Here is an 18,920-nt window from a genome sequence, read left to right as displayed (position 1 = left end):
GAAAATTAAATGCCATCACGTCCTCTCCTGTCCTATTTTGCATAAAGAAATGGAGATCCAGAGAGCTTAAGTGCCTTGCTCAGGGTCGTACATCTAGTTATTTACCAAGAAAAAGAGAAAAGTAGGAAAAAAAAAAACCTAGTTCCTGAAACAAATAGCTTTTTTCCCTCTATTTTTAGGATTGCAAGCACCAGGGTAATGGATTAGTTCTAAATTAAAAACAAACAAACAAACAAAAAACTTGGGAAAATCACCTCCCTCTTCCCTGAGGCCTTCTGCTGTTGCTGCAGCTGCCCAGATCCATTCTTGGAAAATCCTATCCCCCGTCTAAACCCCCTCTGCCCCTCACCAGAGCCCTCAGAACCCTGTCAGGTGAGAGCTGTCATCCGCTAAGTATATTGTTGTTCAGTCACTAAGTCGTGTCTGACTCCTTATGACCCCTTGGACTGTAGCCCACCAGGCTCCCCTGTCCATGGGATTTTCCAGGCGAGAATGCTGGGTAGGTTGCCATTTCTTCCTCCAGGGGATCTTCCTGACCCAGGGACTGAACCGTCAGCTCCTGCATTGGTAGTTGGGTTCTTTACCACAGAGACACCAGGGAAGCCAGTTAAATATATAGAGGGTGATAACCGGAATTTTGGAGGTGACTTTTACCCCTCTCCATTTTGAGGAATTGGTATGCCTGTCTGCTTTTCTTTAAACATTTTTAGTTGTGGTAAAATACACGTTTAACCCCTTTAACCATTTTTAAGTGTATGGCTCAGTAGTATTCAGTACATTGACATTGCTCTGTGGCCATCACCACTATCCACCTGCAGAACTCTCCACGTCGTGCGTGACTGAAGCTTGGTCTCCATTCAACAGCAGCCCCCGGGAACCACGGCTCCTCTCTCTGCCCCTGTGGCTGTAACCACTCTAGCTGCCTCATACAAGCGACGTGTCTTTCTGTGACTGGCTTGTTTCACGTAGCCTCACGTCCTCAAGGTTCATCCACACTGTGTGTGCCAGAATGTCCTTCCTTTGTAAAGTGAGTTAGTCACTCAGTTGTATCCGACTCTTTGCCACCCCATGGACGGAAGTCCACCAGGCTCCTCTGTCTGTGGCATCCTCCAGGCAAGAGTACTGGAGTTGCTTTTTAAAGCTGAGTAATAGTCCATCTTGTGTGCACACCGCATTTTCTTTGTTTGTTTATCTATCTGATGGATACACGGATTTTTTTTCCCCACCGCTTCCCTTATTAGTGACTCATTTTGGAAATGCATGTGCAGTTCCAAAGTGCATGTTCAAGAGAAGGTTGGAAACATTAGTATTTCATGTTCCTCATGTTACAGAGGCATGAACCTCATATTAATTTATGGATATAATGTACTAGGATACTTTTTTCTATAAGCTTATTTAGTTATGGGAAGAGAAAAGTGGCTCACAGCTGGTCTGGACCTTGATGTTTGAGGCCATAGATACTTCTTTCTTTTTTGTTTTTTTTTTTTTGCTTGTGCCATGTGGCTTGAGGGATTTTAGTTCCCTGACCAAGGATTGAACCTGAGCCATGGCAATAAAAGTGCCGGGCCCTAACCCCTGGACCACCAAAGAAATCCCATAGGTATTTCTTAACGTGATAGAACTCATGACAGATGGTGATGGAAGGCATCTTAAAGAAAGCAGCTGGATGGAGTTGGAGCATTTGGGCTTCACCATCAGGAACACCTAGGCTCAGGTTTCTAGGGCTTTATTAGCCCTGCAGACAGGACTGTAGTTCTCAAGTCAGAATCTTGTAGACATCCCTGAACACGTATCAGCTTATATCCTGAACTCTTCCTTCACTAGGCTTCAAGTCATCCCCAGGCATAAAGGGAAGGCGTTTGCCATCTCATTCTCTCCTCTGACTTTATCTCTTACACTATTACACAGGTGTCATTATTTTTTTTTTAACATTTTATATTCTTTTGGGGGTATAGCCCATTAACAAACAATGTGTGGTAGTTTCAGGTGAATAGCAAAGGGACTCAGCCATACATATGTATCCATTTTCCCCCAAACTCCTCCCCCATCCAGAATGCCACATAACATGGAGAGAATTTCATGTGTTATATAGCAGTGTCCTTGTTGGTTATCCATTTTAAATGTAGCAGAGTGTACATGTCCATCCCAAACTCCCTATCTATTCCTTCCCCTCACCGGCAACCTTGAATTCATTATCTGAGTCTGTGAGTCTGTTTTGTAAGTAAGTTCATTTGTATCATTTCTGTTTAGATTCCACATATAAAGGATGTCATATGTTTCTCCTTCTCGTCTGACTGACTTCACTCAGTATGACACTCATGTTGCTGCACATGGCATTATCTCTTTTTAATGATGGAGAAATATTCCATTGTATATATGTACCACATCTTCTCTATTCATTCCTCTGTCGATGGACATTTAGGTCACTTCCGTGTCTTGGCTATTGTAAACAGTGGTGCAGTGAACATTGATTTGCACACCTCATTTTGCATCATGTTTTTCTCCAGCTATATGCCCATGAGTGGGATTGCAGGGTCATATGGTAGCTCTGTTTTTAAATTTTTAAGGAACCTTCATACTATTCTCCATGGTGACTCCACTAATTTGCATTCCTACCAACAGTGTAGGAGGTTTCCCTTCTCTCCACACCCTTTCTCGTATTTATCGTTTGTGGATTTTTTGATGATAACCATTCTGGCTGGTGGGAGGTAGTATCTCATTGTAGTTTTGATTTGCATTTCTCTAATAATTAGCAATGTGGGACATCTTTTCATGCACCATTTTATTCCCTTTTTGTCAATTAAAAAAGATCCCTGAATACATATCAATTAGTGAAGATGGATACTTGGTCAGTGGTGTCTACTTCATGCCTGTGTATCTGGTTCTCATCTTTAGTCCAGCAAGTAGGTTTGGAAGGTCTTTCGTGGCATTGCTGAGGACTGCCCGACATTTGGGAAGTATTCAAGAAACCACGATTGAACTGAACTGACTCTCATGTAGGGGAAGGAAATCACTAATGGTGGGTTGGTTGGTTTGTTGGCAGGTGGTTGGTGATCAGATCTGGGCGAAGAGAATTGTTTTAGGAGAAGAGAACTGTGGCAGGAACACCAAACGGGAAGCTGAGGCAGCCATCAGGGTGATCTGGGCTTGAGCAGGAAGGGGACCATCGGGGTGAAGCAATGGGACCAAAGCTGGAAAACAATGGGGACGGGAGAACTGGGAGAGGACTTAAAGACTGTGTTTGCTGTGACTCAAAAGAGTAGCTTCCGGAAACACCCCCTCCTCCTGGGCAGAAGTTGTAGAGTATTGATATTCCTGTGTCCCATCCTTTATGGCCCCTGCCCACCCCAGGTCCTCCCAGCATCTTTATCCCTTGGCTCCATTCATTGACGTGGAAGAGGACAGACTAGACGATGACTCTGATGAGGTTTGCCTTGGGACAGTTGGGCAGATGGTGATGAGATGACCATCATTCGATCCATGTGACGTAGAGGTCAAGTGATTTGCGCAAGATCAGTGAACAGACTGATGACCACATTATGTGTCCTTATTGTGCTGAAAGCTCCCAGCCAGAATAGCTTCTACCTCATTACCGCCACGGCCTCTTCTCATTTCATAAAAATGTCTACACTCAGAACATGCTCAAACAACTTTCAGAAATGTCATTAAAATTAAGAAGATACTTAAAAGGACACATGAGAAGCCACATTCAACAAGTACAGAAATAAATTAGAGATGAGAAAAATATTAAAATACCTGACCTGCGTGGGTATCTGCATAATATTTAAAATTATCTCATCCATTTAGTTCTAGTGTTTGGTGTCCTAATCTGAAATATGAAAAATGTTCTCATGGAGAGGCAGGCGAACTGAAGGAGGATATCTTAATATACAGTGAAATATAAATTAAAAAGCTCTCTAAAGCTATTAGTAAAAGTACTGAAATACATTAGCAGGTGCATAGGTTCAACTTTGGATGAATGTTCTTTGAAATCGGATTCATCACCAAAATTAATCTGAGAGGTGTCAAATCTGTGCTGGGTTAAAGAGGTGACAAATGGGAAGATTTCACTGAAGTTCCAAATTGTAAAAGGATCAGAATTAATAATCCTCTGTCATGAGAAACCTGATCACTTAGGAGTTTAAGAAGCTTATGCTTTGTCAAGAGAGTGGAAAAGAAATCTGAAATATTGCTGGTGAAAGTAGTAGTCTGGTCACCAGTTGGATTGATGTGGTTTGATAAATAACTTCAAATCAACCACAGGCAACCACAAAGATGTGTGTCTGGAACTCTCACATGAGTCAGCATTTATGTCTTTCAACAGGCTGGTCAATTCAGTCTCTTAGAATGGAGTAAGTATAGTACTTTCCTCCTTCATATTTTTTTTTTAATTGAAGTATAGTTGATTTACAATACTGTGTTAGTTTCAGGTGTATAGCACAGTGATTCAGTTATGTATATTCATTTTCAAATTCTTTTCCTTTATAGTTTTAATGCAAAGTATTCAGCATAGTTCCCTGCGCTGTACAGGAGGTCCTTGGTGGGCATGTATTTTATATATAGTAGTATAAATACGTAAATCCCAAGCTCCCAATTCACCCCTCCCTCCCTCCCCGCTTTGGTAACAATACGTTTCTTTTCTATGTCTGTGGGTCAGATTCTGTTGTGTTACTCAGTTCATTTGTATCCTTTTTCGTTTTTTAGATTCCATGTATAAGCAATACCATATGATATTTGTCTTCCTCTGGCTTATTCACTTAGTGTAATAATCTCTAGGTCAGTCTGTGTTGCTGCAAATGGCATTGCTTCATCCCTTTTTATGACTGAGCAATATTCTGTTGTATAATATACATGTACCACATCTCCTTCATCCACTCATCTGTTGATGAACATTTAGGTTGCTTCCGTGTCTTGGCTTTTTGTGAATAGTGCTGCTACGAAGATAGGGGTATGTGTGTCTTTTTGAATTACAGTTTTCTCTGGATTGGTAGAGCCATTATGGAGAACAGTGTGGAGATTCCCTAAGAAACTAACAGTAAAGTTACCATGTGGTCCTGCAGTTCCATTCCTGGGCAATATGTCTGGAGGTAACTATATTCAAAAAGATGCGTGCACACCAGTGTTTGTCTCCTTCCTTGTATTTCATTCAGAGCTTCTGGAGGTCATGCCCTTTAGAAACATCACTCTTCCTTCACCATCAGCTTCTATCAGTATTATGGCTCCTCACTCATATGGACTCACATCATGGAAACGAGCATAAGGAGAATGGGGAGTGGGGAAATGGGAATGCTGCAACACTCCACATATTTACCTGACTTCAAATACCTCAGGTAACACTTTTTCTTAGTCAGAATAACATACCCCTTGACTATTTCACAGGCAGTTTTCCATGTTCCAAATGGCGAGTTCGAGTTTACGTATTAACTCATGTGTGTGCATCTCTGCAACATGATCTCAAGGTTAGGCAGATGGTCCCCTGGCGGCTCAGCTGTAAAGAATCTGCCTACCAACACAGGAGACACAGGTTCGATTCCTGGGTTGGGAAGATCCCCTGGGGAAGGAAATGGCAACCCGCTCCAGTATTTTTGTCTGGGCAATCCCATGGACAGAGGAGCCTGGTGGACTACAGCCCATGGGGTCACAAAGAGTACGACATGACTTAGCAACTAAACAACAAATGCCTGGCATCCTGCTTGATTAGACATGGGAAGCAATGGGAAGGGATATGGCTGATGAGTCTTATGAGCTGGGCTTATGATGCTTTTCTCTAAGAACAAAGCTAGGGCTGGTATTTGAGCCTGCTACCAGCTTTGCCTCTTGGTTGAAGCAGGGGGCTGCCTGAGGTTTAGCAGCCCTGGGATCAGCATGGTCCCCGAAACTGAACCTCTGAAGAATCGAACAGCTGTAGGAGGACTCAGCCCTCAAGTCCTCAACTAAGCCTCCACTGCATCCCCTGTTTGTGCCTGTGACTCTAGGGATAGTTCATCTGGGGGACCAGAGTATATTTTAGTCACTTGGTGGTGTATGGATCCTTAGTTTTATCTCTCATCCAAAAAAATGATGGCTTTCCGAGACCATCCTTTGGAAAATGGTCTCTAAGTAGGTTGGGAGAGAAAAAAAGAATCTTACACACTTTATGCTTCTGAGTACCTAATAGGTATCTGATCTATCATGTTTCCGAAATAGAATTCTTAACGCCTCCTCCACTGAACCTGTTAACTGTTCCCATCTGAATAATGGAACCATCATCTCCTTAGTTACGGAGGCCCCAAATCTAGATGTTACCCTTAGTTTTAATGAGCTCAGTCTCCCTTGCATGGTGGAATCTGTGGAGCCTCTGTCTGTGCCTATCCTCACCTTAGGGCTTTGTACCTTCCACGCATCTTGCTCAATCAGTGCCCAGGGCAAGGGATCTTCCCCCAACTGGAAGCTGGGTGCCAAGCTGTCACTTGGCTCCAGATTATTCTTTCTCTTCTGGGTCTTTCCCCTCGTTCTGGGTCTGGGATGAAATTTCTTTTATCACTTAAGCCTGTGCTTCGGAAGGCCCCTGGCCGGTTCCATCGGTATACCTGACCCCTCCCTCTGTGGAAAGTGGACAGAGTCTTTGCCTGGGACCCACTGGCCAAGACTGGCACCCACTTCAGATGCATTTTTAAAAAATTAAATTCCTTTTTTTGGGCCATACCCTGTGGCATGTAGATTCTTAATTCCACAACCAGGGATAGAACCTGCACCCCCTGCATTGGGGGCAGAGTCTTAACTACTGGACTTCCCAGGGAGTCCCTAGTTGCAGTTTTACTGCATCACTTCTCTTTTCTGCGAGTGCTGTTCCAACCAGTGTCTTGCATGTTGAGTTCTTCTTGGAGCCTTGGAACCTGTAGGAGAGGTGGTGGGCTGTGGCCTGTGGGTGCCTACCGCTGGTGGTTGGCATCTCTGATCTCTGCTGTTCTCCACGTGGTGTGAATTCTCACTGGGGCTTGGAAAACAACTCTTCCTGTGCCACACACCACTGTTGACTCTGTCAGCATATGCTTCCCTCAGAGCTTGGTGTGGTTGGCACTCCTTTATTCAAATACCACCTCCTCCAGGAAGCCTTCCACCTCCTCCAGGAAGCCTTCCACCACCACCCTATTTAAAGTTATCTAACTGAATAACTGTGTATTCACACAGTCACTGTTGGTACCTAATATTGTTTGCGTGTCTGCCTCTTCCTCGAAGCTTTTTGAGAGCTGGGGTTTTATTCTTAATCTCTGTCACAATCTCAGTACCTAGACTACAGCCTGGCTCAGAGTCAATATCCATTACAGTGTTTATTGAAGGAAGCAATGGATAACTTCTAATTATAAATAGGTGAACCTGCAGTTCTCTACTCCTCTGCCCCACCCCAGACCTCCAGGGTGTTTCTCCCTTGACGCTATGATATCACTGTGTTTACAGTTTAACCATTTTACACTCACTTTATTTGGGCTACCGGGTATATATTCTCAGAGAGTGCAGGGTATATTAGTCTGCACTTCACCTGTAACATACATGCAAGATAACCTGCATGCACAGGAAAACTTTGTAAACTGCAAGATACTGTGCAAATGCTGGCTTTTCTTATTGGCTTAATTCCTGAGTCCTAAGACTTCACAGGGACTCCTTGGCACTTCCATGGAAGGATCAGAGCTTCCCACCTTTCTTCACTGTGAGCAACCTGACTTTTATTTCTTCTATGCTTTGCTGCTAAAAACATATGAAAAATCACTGATTTCACCAAACCGCTGTTGGCCTAGGCATTAATCTCCTTTGCAACATCTCTTACGGTTGGTTGTCCAGCCTTTGCTTGAATACAACCAGTGACAGGGAGATCATTACTTGAGGACGTAGCTCTTTTAGGACAATTCTATTTTAGTTCTATTCTATGTTAGGACCATTTGTTTTGTTCTTGTTTCATAATTCTTTCGGTCAAGAGAGAAGAAAGACTAGCTAACTGATTCCACGGTTGGGTCCTGGTTACAGCTTTCCTCTGTAAACATTTTGCATGCACAGATAGTCATTCTAGGCATTTTGGTGACTCACGCCTAGAGTAGAGATGAGTAGACTCATTCTGAGTAGAGAAGGGGGTAGGCACTCTACTCCCCACCCCACTTTGAGTTTTATGTCTTAGCAATGAGATAAATCCATGAAGGGAATCTGGATCACAGCAAGCAATTCAGCAGACAGTCCAATCATTCCTCCTCATCCGGGGTTCTCACTTTTTGTGCTTTTATGTACCCAGCAGCAACTGCAGGCCTCAAGCATTGAGTGGGAAATTCCAGAAATGAACGATTTATAAGTTTTAATGCTGTCGTTAAGTAGCATGATGACATCTCCTGCCATCCTACTTCATCCTTCCTCACCCGTGAACCACTGCTTGGTCCTGCCTGTTAGTCACGTAGTAACCATCTGGATTGTCAGACTGATGGTCTGTGGTACCCTGGGGCTTGTGTTCAAGATACCCTCATTTTATTTAATAATGGCCCCAAGGTATTAATACAAGAGTAGTGATACTGGCAACTCAGATATTCTTTTAATTTATGTGCCTAATTTACACGTTAAACTTTATCACAGGTGTGTATGGGTAGGAAAAGATGTGGTATAGCTAGAGTTCAATGCTATCTGTGGTTTCAGGCATCCACTGGGGGTCTTGCAACACATGCCCTGTGGGTAAGGGAGGGCTGGCTCATAAGATGTGGGATTGAGAGATAGAGAAAGAAAGGAACAGACGTGGATTTCTGCGGGCCTATTGTCTGCTAAACCGCCATATATTTTTTTATATGCAATACTTACAAAATCCAATCTAGATGCAATTATCTTGAAGCCCAGATACATTTAAAGAAATGGTAAAATGGTATAAAATTCACAGCTAATAAGTAGTGGAGTTGAGATTTCTAAGTTTGTCTGATTCTGAAATTTGAGTTCTTTCCTCTGCTCCACAAGTTGAGTTCTGGGCCTGCAGGGACTCTGGCCACTACCAGCATTGTCATCAATATTGTTATAAAAATACACCTTGTTTTGCAGTCACTAATGTCTACTTAATAATTTTTTCTGGCCTCAGTTTGCTTACCTGCAAAATGGGGATAAAAACCATAGCTTTATCACAGGGTTGTTATGAGGAAAAAAGTCAGTGACAGGTTATGAGCTTGGTGTTTGCCTGGTCCATAGTTAATTAGCATGGGCTATATTGCCACTTTTGATTCTTATTATTATTCCATGCCAGGTCCTTTCCTGAGTCAGTTAGGGAGCACAAGGGCATTCACACAGTCTTAGCTGAATGAGGAACGCAGGAAAAAAATGTGTCTGTTAGAACATTTAGCCCCTTGTTTGCCTAGGAGCCTGACTGATGAACTAGATCCTGAAGCCAGGGCCTCGGTGCCGGTGAGAAGCGAGGGGGCCGTGAAGGTGGTAGAGGGGAAACACTCCAGTTGCTTCCAGGCTGAGAAGGACACGGATGGTGCATACAGCTTGCATTCGGCTGTCCAGGCAGCTGGATATAAGTGGGGGGCAGCTCACTTGATAGGCACCCAGACCTGCTCAAAAGCATCACCGCAACACGGGTTCTATCCCTGCTCTGTTCGTGACCTCCTGATACGGGAAACAAACCCGTTAAACCAAATAGGATTAAGCTGCAAAGCCTGGCTGGTCTCCCTGCTGGTCTCATGGGCTGTGGAGCCCAATCTCTGAGGCCACGCTGTCCCACGGCCCCGGCGAGCCCCAGGCCCGGGCACACTCCTCTAATGTGTCACAATTACCGAGACAGCTGTGCTAAGGAACTTTCCACGGATCCGCTCGGCAAACTCGTAGCGTGTTCAATAGCCCTCAAAATTTGTCATTTGGAACCTGCGGTGAGCTGGTAGGGCGGTGCTTATACTGAGCTGCGGCGGAATAAATGCAGTCACCTCAAGAGATTGCATGTTTCCTTTGAAGTGGAGCGCAGGTCGAAGAGGCGGGTTCTTTCAGCTTCCTCCCTATCTCAGTTTAGCACGTGGAAGGGGAAGGAAGGGAAGCTGCAAAGACAGCCCAGGTGCGATGGGTGCGGAGCGGGATCCCGGACGTCGCCCGGGAGCAGGCGTGGGCTTTGTTGGGATGTTATTTTTGCATTAGCAGAGCAAGAACGGCCTGTGAGTGCAGGGTGAATTTTCCAGTAGCACTGCCGGGGTGCTGGGCGGGGTGCCGGCTGTCAAACACGGCTGGTGACCGGGCTGGGAATGTCTCTGGGGACACCCTTACTAGACTCCAACACTCCCCGCGTGTTGTCTCTGGGGAGTGGCGCTTTGGAGCCCAGATGGCTGCGAAGAAGCACTGGTTCTTTACCCAGAACACAAGCCAGGAGCTAACCTAGGTCTGCAAAACGCCTCCTGTCATGACCCAGAGCGCTGCGGCCCAAGCCCCTGCTCTGCACCCTGGGGAGAGGTAAAAGTGGGCCAGGAGGGAGAGGGCGGCTCGGGGGGCTCCCAGCCCGCTCCCCGGGGTGTCGGCCAGCCCTCCCTCAGCACTGCTCAGTCAGGCGACAAGGACGGGGTGCTCATGCAGCCCCTTTCTCTTGAGAGACCCTCACAGTAGTTAACAGAGAAGGCTGGGAACGAAGGTGCGCGAGGCTCTGAGTGGCTCGTGGGCGGCGGCTCCTCCGCGGAGAGCACAGTCCTCTCCCAGTCACCCCGGGGCAGCCTGGGCTCCTTGGTCTCGGAGGCCGCTGTGTCCTTCGGGGGCACCCTGCTTGGCTTATCACCCGGGGCAGTGGCCCCTCGACCCGCGGGTTGCGCTGTCCCCTCTTGGGGCAAGGGCAGAGAAGGCTTGCTGACATACGAGGACTTAGTCCGCCTTCTCTGGGACGGGCATCATTATTAATAGAGCAGCGGCGATTAGAGAACCGCTCCAGTCCTCCGTCTTCTGACCGCCAACTTCCTCCCTCCGCCTCCCGAGTGCCCGGACGTTCCCTCCACTCCGGATGGCGGGGACTGGGCCCTTTCCTCCCTAAAGATGCTCTGCTTGTGACGCACTCCACGCTGCGTGGAGGTCGTGGAGGTCCACGTGCAGGAGGTCAGGGCTCCTGCTGTTGCTCCTGTGGTTTCGCTGTCGGCGGGCGGAGGCCCTCCTGCCTCCCTGACCGTCCTTGCAGGGCCTGGCTCCGCGGTCATCTCCGTGAACGCCTCCCCAAACCCCATAGGCACTGCTAGGTCTTGGAACCGTTTCCACGCGCTTTGAGCTTACCTGGGTTGTGTTGCCTTTCACATGTACTAGTATTATTTATTTACTTGTCTGCCTGCTCTATTACCTTGTTAGCTCCTCTAGAGAAGGACCCATATCTATCTTATTTATTTTTGCATCCTCGGGGCCTCCAGACAGTAGATACCCTTTGAAAGTTTGGGGAAAGAAGATATACACAGTCGCTTGTGCACTGGGTGTGGGTTCTGGCTGTGATTCCATCCGGCTGTGCATCCTTAATTAAGACATAACTTGTCTCCCTTCTGGCTTCTCATCTGTTAAGAATAAACAGGCATGAGAACTGTCCAGACCTACCTGAGGGGGGCCTTGTGTGAATTAACAAACTCGGGACTTACATGCAAATGTCCCTTGTAATGGCTGCTGGACTTTGAGAGGAGGCTGAGCTTGCGATCAGGAGGCAAGCAGGCGGCTTTGGTCCATTTAGGAAGAGAGAATCAAACACACAGTCTCTTTGACAGCTGCTGATCACAGACACCATTAAAAAAAGAAATGGTCACAGTGGTGGGTGACAGGGAGGCAAGGCTTCTGAGTGGCAAGTTAGTGCCATCAGGAAAATTACAAAGCCGCGGGGGCCTCGCCCTGAAGGCACGGCCCATAGCTACCCCTGGCTGTGGGTGAGGGCTGCGGAGGGGTGGAGGGGGCTTCTGCAGACAGGCTTTTACATTTTATTAAAAATAATTGGAGAAGTTTACATACATTTCTTGCCAACATGCAACTGTCAGGCATGAGTGGAAAAGATGCCTTCTCTCAAATTGTGAGAAAGTCTAATGTCGTGGAAAAAAAAAAAAAAAAATCGGGAGTCTGATGATTAAATGTGGAGAGCTGTCATCTTGGCATTATATTAAAATAACTCGCCTCCAGCAAGTGCACGGTATTTCTTCCTTTAAATCTGTCATTTCTCGGGAGGCCGTTGCTCCAGTTGGCTGCACCGGTGGCTTTGTAGCCATGGCAGTGTAACAGCAACTGGGACACTTGGAGGCTTTCTGGGGGGCCAGGGAAGGGGGGCTGATGTGTGGGAGTGTGGGCTCGTTCACCGCTGCGTGGCTGCAGCAAGCCATCTGCAGACTCCTTTCTCTGTGACTTAGTGGGGCTCCTCGGCACCGGAAAGCTTAAGTAGAACATAGGCAGACACATTATTTTCAGCAGTGCTCCTCAGACAGCGATGTCAGGCTGCAGGCAGAATGAATCGCATTTGTTTATGAAATCCGTTGCTTAATTGGATGATCAGTGTCTCATTTCAGCCTCCAGTCACAATACTTTTAATGATGTCCATACCGTGCTGGGTTCCCATGCAAACCGTGTGGAGGGGATAGAACAATGGAAAAAGCTTCCACTGGGCTGAAGGGGAGGGCGATGCTGGGGTCCAGGCGCATCCGTCTCTGCTCCATCTGTCGAATGCAGCAGATGGATCTCTGCACATGTCCCTTCCCTCTTGCTTTTGCTCAAGAGGCCATTTAACCTCCTTACCTAGTCAGATGATTCCTGGGGATCCCAGAGAAGGCCCTCCTGCTTCCCTGTTGCCTTCATACAATAGAGCGTCAGGCTCGCGGAATCTTGAAATGTGCATGATAGTAACACTTGTGTTTGTAACACCTTTTGGCTTTTGGAAGCACCTGTGCATGCCACATTGCTTCAGTTTTGCCTGACTCTCTGCAACCCTATGGACTGTAGACAGCCAGGCTCCTCTATCCATGGGATTCTCCAGGCAAAAATACTGGAGTGGGTTGCTGTTTGGAAGCACGTTCTCATCTAAATCCTATGTGTCCCTAACAAAAGAGAGCAGAGTGGCTTGGAGGGCGGTGATGTTGTGTATTCACCAGCCTCCATGGTTTGCAGGGTCTGTTGACTCACACTGTGGCTGTGTGGGGTTTTGATCCTTGTGATGGTCATCCCCATAATACAGGTGAGAAGAGTGAAGCGAGGAGACAGCATGGCTGGTGCTGAGAGGGTGGGGCTTGGGCGCAAGTGCCTTCTGCAGCTTGCTTCCCTGTGACCTTGGATCAGCGACGCAACCTGTCAGAGCTCCGGTTTCTCCCATAAAGTGGAAGCAGTCATCACTTCCTCAGAGGTTACTTGGAGGATTAAATGCAATTGGACATAAGTAAAGCATTTAGTTGGAGAAGGAAATGGCAGCCCACTCCAGTGTTCTTGCCTGGAGAATCCCAGGACAGAGGAGCCTGGTGGGCTGCTGTCTATGGGGTCGCAGAGTCGGACATGACTGAAGTGACTTAGCAGCAGCAAAGCATTTACTGGGGCTTCCCTGGCGGCTCAGACGGTAAAGAATCTGCCTGCAATGTAGGACAGCTGGGTTTGATCCCTGGTTCAGGAAGATCCCCTGGAAGAGGGCATGGCAACCCACTCTGGTATTCTTGCCTGGAGAATCCCATGGACAGTGGAGCCTGGTGGGCTACAGTCCGTGAAGTTGCAAAGAGTTGGACACGACTAAGTGACTAACACTTTCACTTTTCTTTCAAAACACTTAGTCTAGAGGCTAAATAACAGTTGGAATCTATTATTATTATTAGCAGTGTTGTTCCAGAAATCAAGATTTTGAGGCTTGGCCAGTGGTACCACGGTTGGGGTTAGAATAATATGTACCTGTTTCCTGAAGAGCCTGGTTCTCACCACTCTCTTCCCCGCCTGGCTGCCAAACGCCTAAGGAGTGTGCAGATTTTTCCACCTTTCAGCAATTCCAGAGACAGCCTGCAAGGATATAAAAAGCAAGTGAAGAGCCTGCAGAAACGCAGGTGCAATTTAGGGTCCCTCTGCCGGAAGTGCTGCGTTTCTTCAAAGCCCTTAAATGTCACCTCGCCTCACTCAGCCTGGCTGGAAACGCCCCCACCATTGCCTCTTCTGCCCAGGGGTGACGTCGCCTGAGTCATCTGAGTCTGAAAGAGGGATTCACCTTGACCTCCCTCTCTCCCAGAAGAAGACACGCCACAAATGAGGCCATCAAAAAGCAGCCCAGTTCCTCCCCCTCGGCATGTCTCAAAGCCTTCACTCTGACCCACATCGATCAGCCATAAAACACAAAAATCAACAGAGTTCTGCTTTTCTATTTCATGCAGGAAAAAAAAAAGTCAACATTGACCGGCATGGTCAGCCAAGCTCACGGAAGTGGCCAGTGAGAATGGGAGCGTCTGCAGGCTCCTGTCTCAGATCCTCTTAAGCTTCCTCTTTGTCCTGGTCCCGGATGACAGCCGTGGAGCAGGGCAAATCCTGCTGCTAAGAACTAAGCAGGAGAAGTGTTCCCTGTCATTCCCACGTGGAGGGTGCTTCGAGCGACTTGGTGACTGACAGCTTGAATAAGCGGTTATTTCTCCGGCTCAGGCGTGTGGGGGCACAGGCCACCCACTGCCTGACCTTATGCAGCTGAGCTTGGTTCTCTGGGGTCAGCTCGCTGCCACTGCTACCTGTTAAGGTGAAAATACGGTTGAGTTGACTGATGATGAAGCTCCGATCGCGTTACTCTCCCGCTGAAATAATTTCTGACTGTGCTCCAGGCTCTCCAGGGCCAGGTCAGAAGCCTTCCCTTGCTGTTCGTGGCTCGTCACGGTCTGACCCCCATCCACCTGCCCAGTTGAGTTTCTGATTACCAGGCTTCGCGAGTCCTGGGAGGCAGGCAAGCTGAATCGCTCCCTCTGAATCTGCCCCAGCGCTTTCCCACTTCTGTACGACTGCTTCCATTTGTCCCTCCCCTGGGATGCTCATTTTCCCGCCTGTCCACATCTGTCTTCGGTTGCTTGGGCTGCTGGAACAAAATGCCATCGACTGGGTGCCTTCAACAATAGATATTGGCTCCTTGCAGTTCTGGAGGCTGAGAAATCCAAGATCAGGGTACGGCAGATTTGGTTCCTGCCTTGCAGACAGCTGCCGTCTTGCTATGTGTGCGCATAAGGAGGCGAGAGACCGCTCTGGGCTTTTCCTGTTCTTGTAAGGATGCGGATCCCTTCATGGCAGCCTCACACTCATGACTTCATCAACACTTAATTGCCCACCAAAGGCCCCACCAGCAAATACTATCATGGGGGGGTGGGAGTGCAGGCTTCAACATATAGGAATTTAGGGGGGACACACAATTTAGGACTTGTGCTCATGACAAATGTATTGGTAAGGCCAGAGTCCATTCTGAATGCCTCGTGCCTCAGTGGCTGTTAAATATACATGCCCCCCCACCCGCCGCCCCCGCCTGGGTTGAAGGACTGACTCAGTATGTTTTCCTTTAAGGGGATGAATTGTATATTGCTCTCCCATATCAGTGAGGAGTCTTGGGGTTGCGTGCATACATACAACGCCCACCCACACATGGAAATCATTTGGCCAAACTCTCTCGAAAACAATCTGCTCTTCTTGGTGCAATTTCTGTTGTTATTAATAGTATAAAAAGTCCATAAACAATGTTTAGAAGATGTTAATGATTCTAACTCCTTATATGGACTCCTGAATGAACAGCGAGACCTAACATTGGATCCTGGACCCCAAACATCCTAAAAAACGCATCATCCTCCCAGGAGAGGCTGATCGTTACAGACAATTTCCACAGGGGCTGGCCTTCTGGAACACGTGAGGGGTGGCTAATGACCGTCGCCTCCTCCACTAGCGCAAACAAGTCTACCCATCTGTTATTCAGACAGACTTCGATTATTGATTTTATTTACTGCATCCACGCTATTCTTCTGGGCCTGAAGGCTGAGGCCCAGAAGGCTCTGCTGCCTTGCATATTTCTAATTCATACCGCCAAGAAACGATGGTGTGCGTATTACTATTTTCTAGAGTGAAATAATTACCCAAGGTACACATTCTTGTGGCAGCCCGCAAGTGGAACTTTGTTTAAGGACTGTGGAGGCAGTCTTCTCTGGGACGCTGTTACTTGGACCACGCCGGGGTGGCTCCTGTTTGCATAACTGCAGATGAAGGAAGGTGCCCGCCTGCTTATTTCAATTATATATATTTCCTTTTCACTAATGAAGTGTCACCAAAGCTCAGGAGGGAACCTACAGGTTTTCCTGGCGACTGATGCCCTTGCACCAAAATGCAACTGTGGCCTAAATGCACCAGAGATGCCCTTTAGCGCCAGGGTTGCAAGCTATGCTGCTAGCCACGGGGGCTCTAAACCAAGTGCCAGGCATGAGCAGAATACAGAGCAGGCTTGTCGCCATCCGGCCTCCACCACCCGAATCCTGACGGCGAGAACAAGGCCAGATGGCCTCCTAAGTGTTGGTATTAGAACACCCGCCTCCTCCTCTTCGCCCCAGAGCAGCTCTTTTTATTTTCATTTCCATGCTAACAAGGCAGACCTGTCCTAGCGTGTGTTCTAAAGAGGTTCTTTCATGCTCAAGGCCTGGGGAGCTTTAACATAGTTAGATGTACTCTAACAGCAGGTTGCCATCAAAAAATTCTATAATAGGATTAAAATAAAAGAGAAATGCACTCGCAGTGGAATGGCAGTGATGATTTAACGTGTTTCAAGGGCTTGGTGGGAGGGTGCGGTGCAAACAGCAGACGGGCCTGCTGTGTGGGTGTGTTGCCTTCGGAACAAACAGGCTCGGTGTGTGATGGGGCATGCTCGGAGTTTGGCTTCAGAGGGTGTCCAAGTGTGGACGGCCAGGCTTCGGAGAAGCTCACGGCGAGTCCTGCTTGCTTGCGTGCGTGCTGTCTGCCCGCCCCAGCTTGGATGGGAGCTCTCAGAGGGAGGGCAAGCTGTCCGCCTTGTTCACTTCTCCCTTCCCAGTGTCCACGGCTGTTCCTGGCGCATCCTGGGTGTGCAGTGAATACGAGTTGCTTGAAAGAAAGGGATCCAAACGAGATTGTTCAAGGGTGCCCTCGGGCAAGTTTTTAATAATATTCAGCAGCAGTTCCTGCATCCCTGAGTGAGGAATGGCGATACAGTGACTTTCTAGCCTTCTCTTCAGGACATCTGAAGAACTGAGGCATGGCCTTGGTTCCCGCCTCCGGCATCCTTCACAGATAGATGCTTGCTGGGGATCTGCTGGTAGAACCTCAGCTTCAGGACCTGTGGGGGCAGCAGGGCTTTTGGGGGTTTTTGCCTTTTCCTTGTCTCACTCTGAAGATACAGCCTGTGTGGGCTCTAGAGAGATTGCAGGTGGTGGTGGTTTCAGGGGAGTGTGTGTGTGCGTGCAAGATCACTTCTGTCATGTCTGACTCGATGTGACTCCATGGACTGCAGCCCTCCAGGCTCCTCTGTCCATTGGGATTCTCCAGGCAAGAAGACTGGAGTGGGTTGCCATGCCCTCTTCAGGGTGTCTTCCTGACACAGGGATCGAACCTGCGTCTCTTATGCCTCCTGCACTGGCAGCTGGGTTCTTTACCATTAGCACCACCTGGGAAGCCCTTCGGAGGAGACGAGAGGCTTTTAGAATACACTCAGAGGGGCACCTGGAATGAGCCGGTTGAACCACACGCCTGCCGCTCAAAGCATCCGTGTCCTCTGGGGCAGCAGGTGCGAGATCTCGGGGGTGCCATTACTTGCAGAGTCTGGAGAGGGGCATTTGGTGTCTTCGACCTCTCCCTGACCTGCAGTCATCTGCCCTTGGGCTCCTGAGTCTGCCACCTCCTAGGAAGGTCCCCTGATTCCAAGCACCTGCATTCATCCTGGTACCTGCAAGCTTGCCACGTTTCCTGGCTGATTTTCTTCAGTCTGTGCTGGTGCCCCTCCATCTGCCCTGCCCTCCACCAGCTCCGGGTTCCTTCCCTTCCCCATCCCGCCCTGTGCCCCGGGAGGCTGGCCCCACCCTTGGCCCCTTGCCCTTTGGTCACCGCTTGGGTCCTGCCAGTGTGAGGTGTTGGCAAGAGATCAGAGGGTGGGAGATGGTAGATGAAGGTTTTTCGTCCCCCTCAGTCTCTGCTTTGGCACCGCGGTCTGGCGATGGAGCTATCCCCCTACCTCTGTAGCTGCAGCCTGATGGTACTGCTTCAAGGCTCCAGCTCTGGGGATGCCCTCTCCTGCTGCTCCTTCAGACTCAGGAATGGCAGTGGTTTCTTGCTGTTTCATCTCTTGGTGACACGTCACTCCTTGTGGTTCCCTTAACAGTCCCTGGACTTCCGCAAACAATCTCATAGTGAAGTCTCTTACTTGAGCTATCTGATGGAATTCTGTGGTTGCTGGGACACCGATGAATGCCGTGTGCTCAGTCGCTTCAGCCATGTATGATTTTTTGTGGCCCCGTGGACTGTGGCCCACTAGATTCCTCTGTCATAGGATTCCTCAGGGAAGAATACTGGAGTGGGTGCCCTCCTCCTGGGGATCTTCCCAACCCAGGGATCGGACATGCATCTCTTGCATCTCTTGCATTGCAGGTGGATTCTTTACTCACTGGGCCACCTGGGAAGCACCCAGATGAACCCTACATGGTGCCTATCTTAAAGAAACCTCAGTGTATAGAATTTTCTCTATCCTCTCTTCACAGCAAGCTTCCCGAAGTGTCCTGCACATATTTAAGCTGTCCTTCTCGATTGTCCCGAATCCTTGTTCCCCATTGTCTGAGAAATCTTGTCCACCTCCGGTGCACTCAGCCTCCCCCATAGATCGATCAGCATCGAATTCATTCATTTGTTTGACAAACATTTCCTGAGTCCTTAGTCTGTGCTAAGACCCGCTCTAGGCATGAAATGTACTAGTGAACAAAGTATGTAGGGATTGACGCCCGTGTTAA

The 18,920-nt window shown here is 48.1% G+C and overlaps 1 protein-coding gene across 1 annotated transcript in view; it reads left to right on the top strand.

The window, feature by feature from the left end:
* The window catches only part of LOC122447277 (protocadherin-8-like), a 41,938-nt gene extending 32,233 nt beyond the window's left edge, over positions 1-9,705 (top strand). The window contains 1 exon segment of the mRNA XM_043477791.1: positions 9,354-9,705. Within this exon segment, the coding sequence (XP_043333726.1) occupies positions 9,354-9,705 (352 nt within the window).
* The last annotated feature ends 9,215 nt before the right edge of the window (positions 9,706-18,920 follow it).

This window comes from Cervus canadensis, chromosome 9, assembly GCF_019320065.1.
Source record: "Cervus canadensis isolate Bull #8, Minnesota chromosome 9, ASM1932006v1, whole genome shotgun sequence".
Classification (NCBI taxonomy): Eukaryota; Metazoa; Chordata; class Mammalia; order Artiodactyla; family Cervidae; genus Cervus; species Cervus canadensis.
Note: the sequence above shows the minus strand (reverse complement) of the source record. Positions and strands in the feature narration are given on the sequence as shown.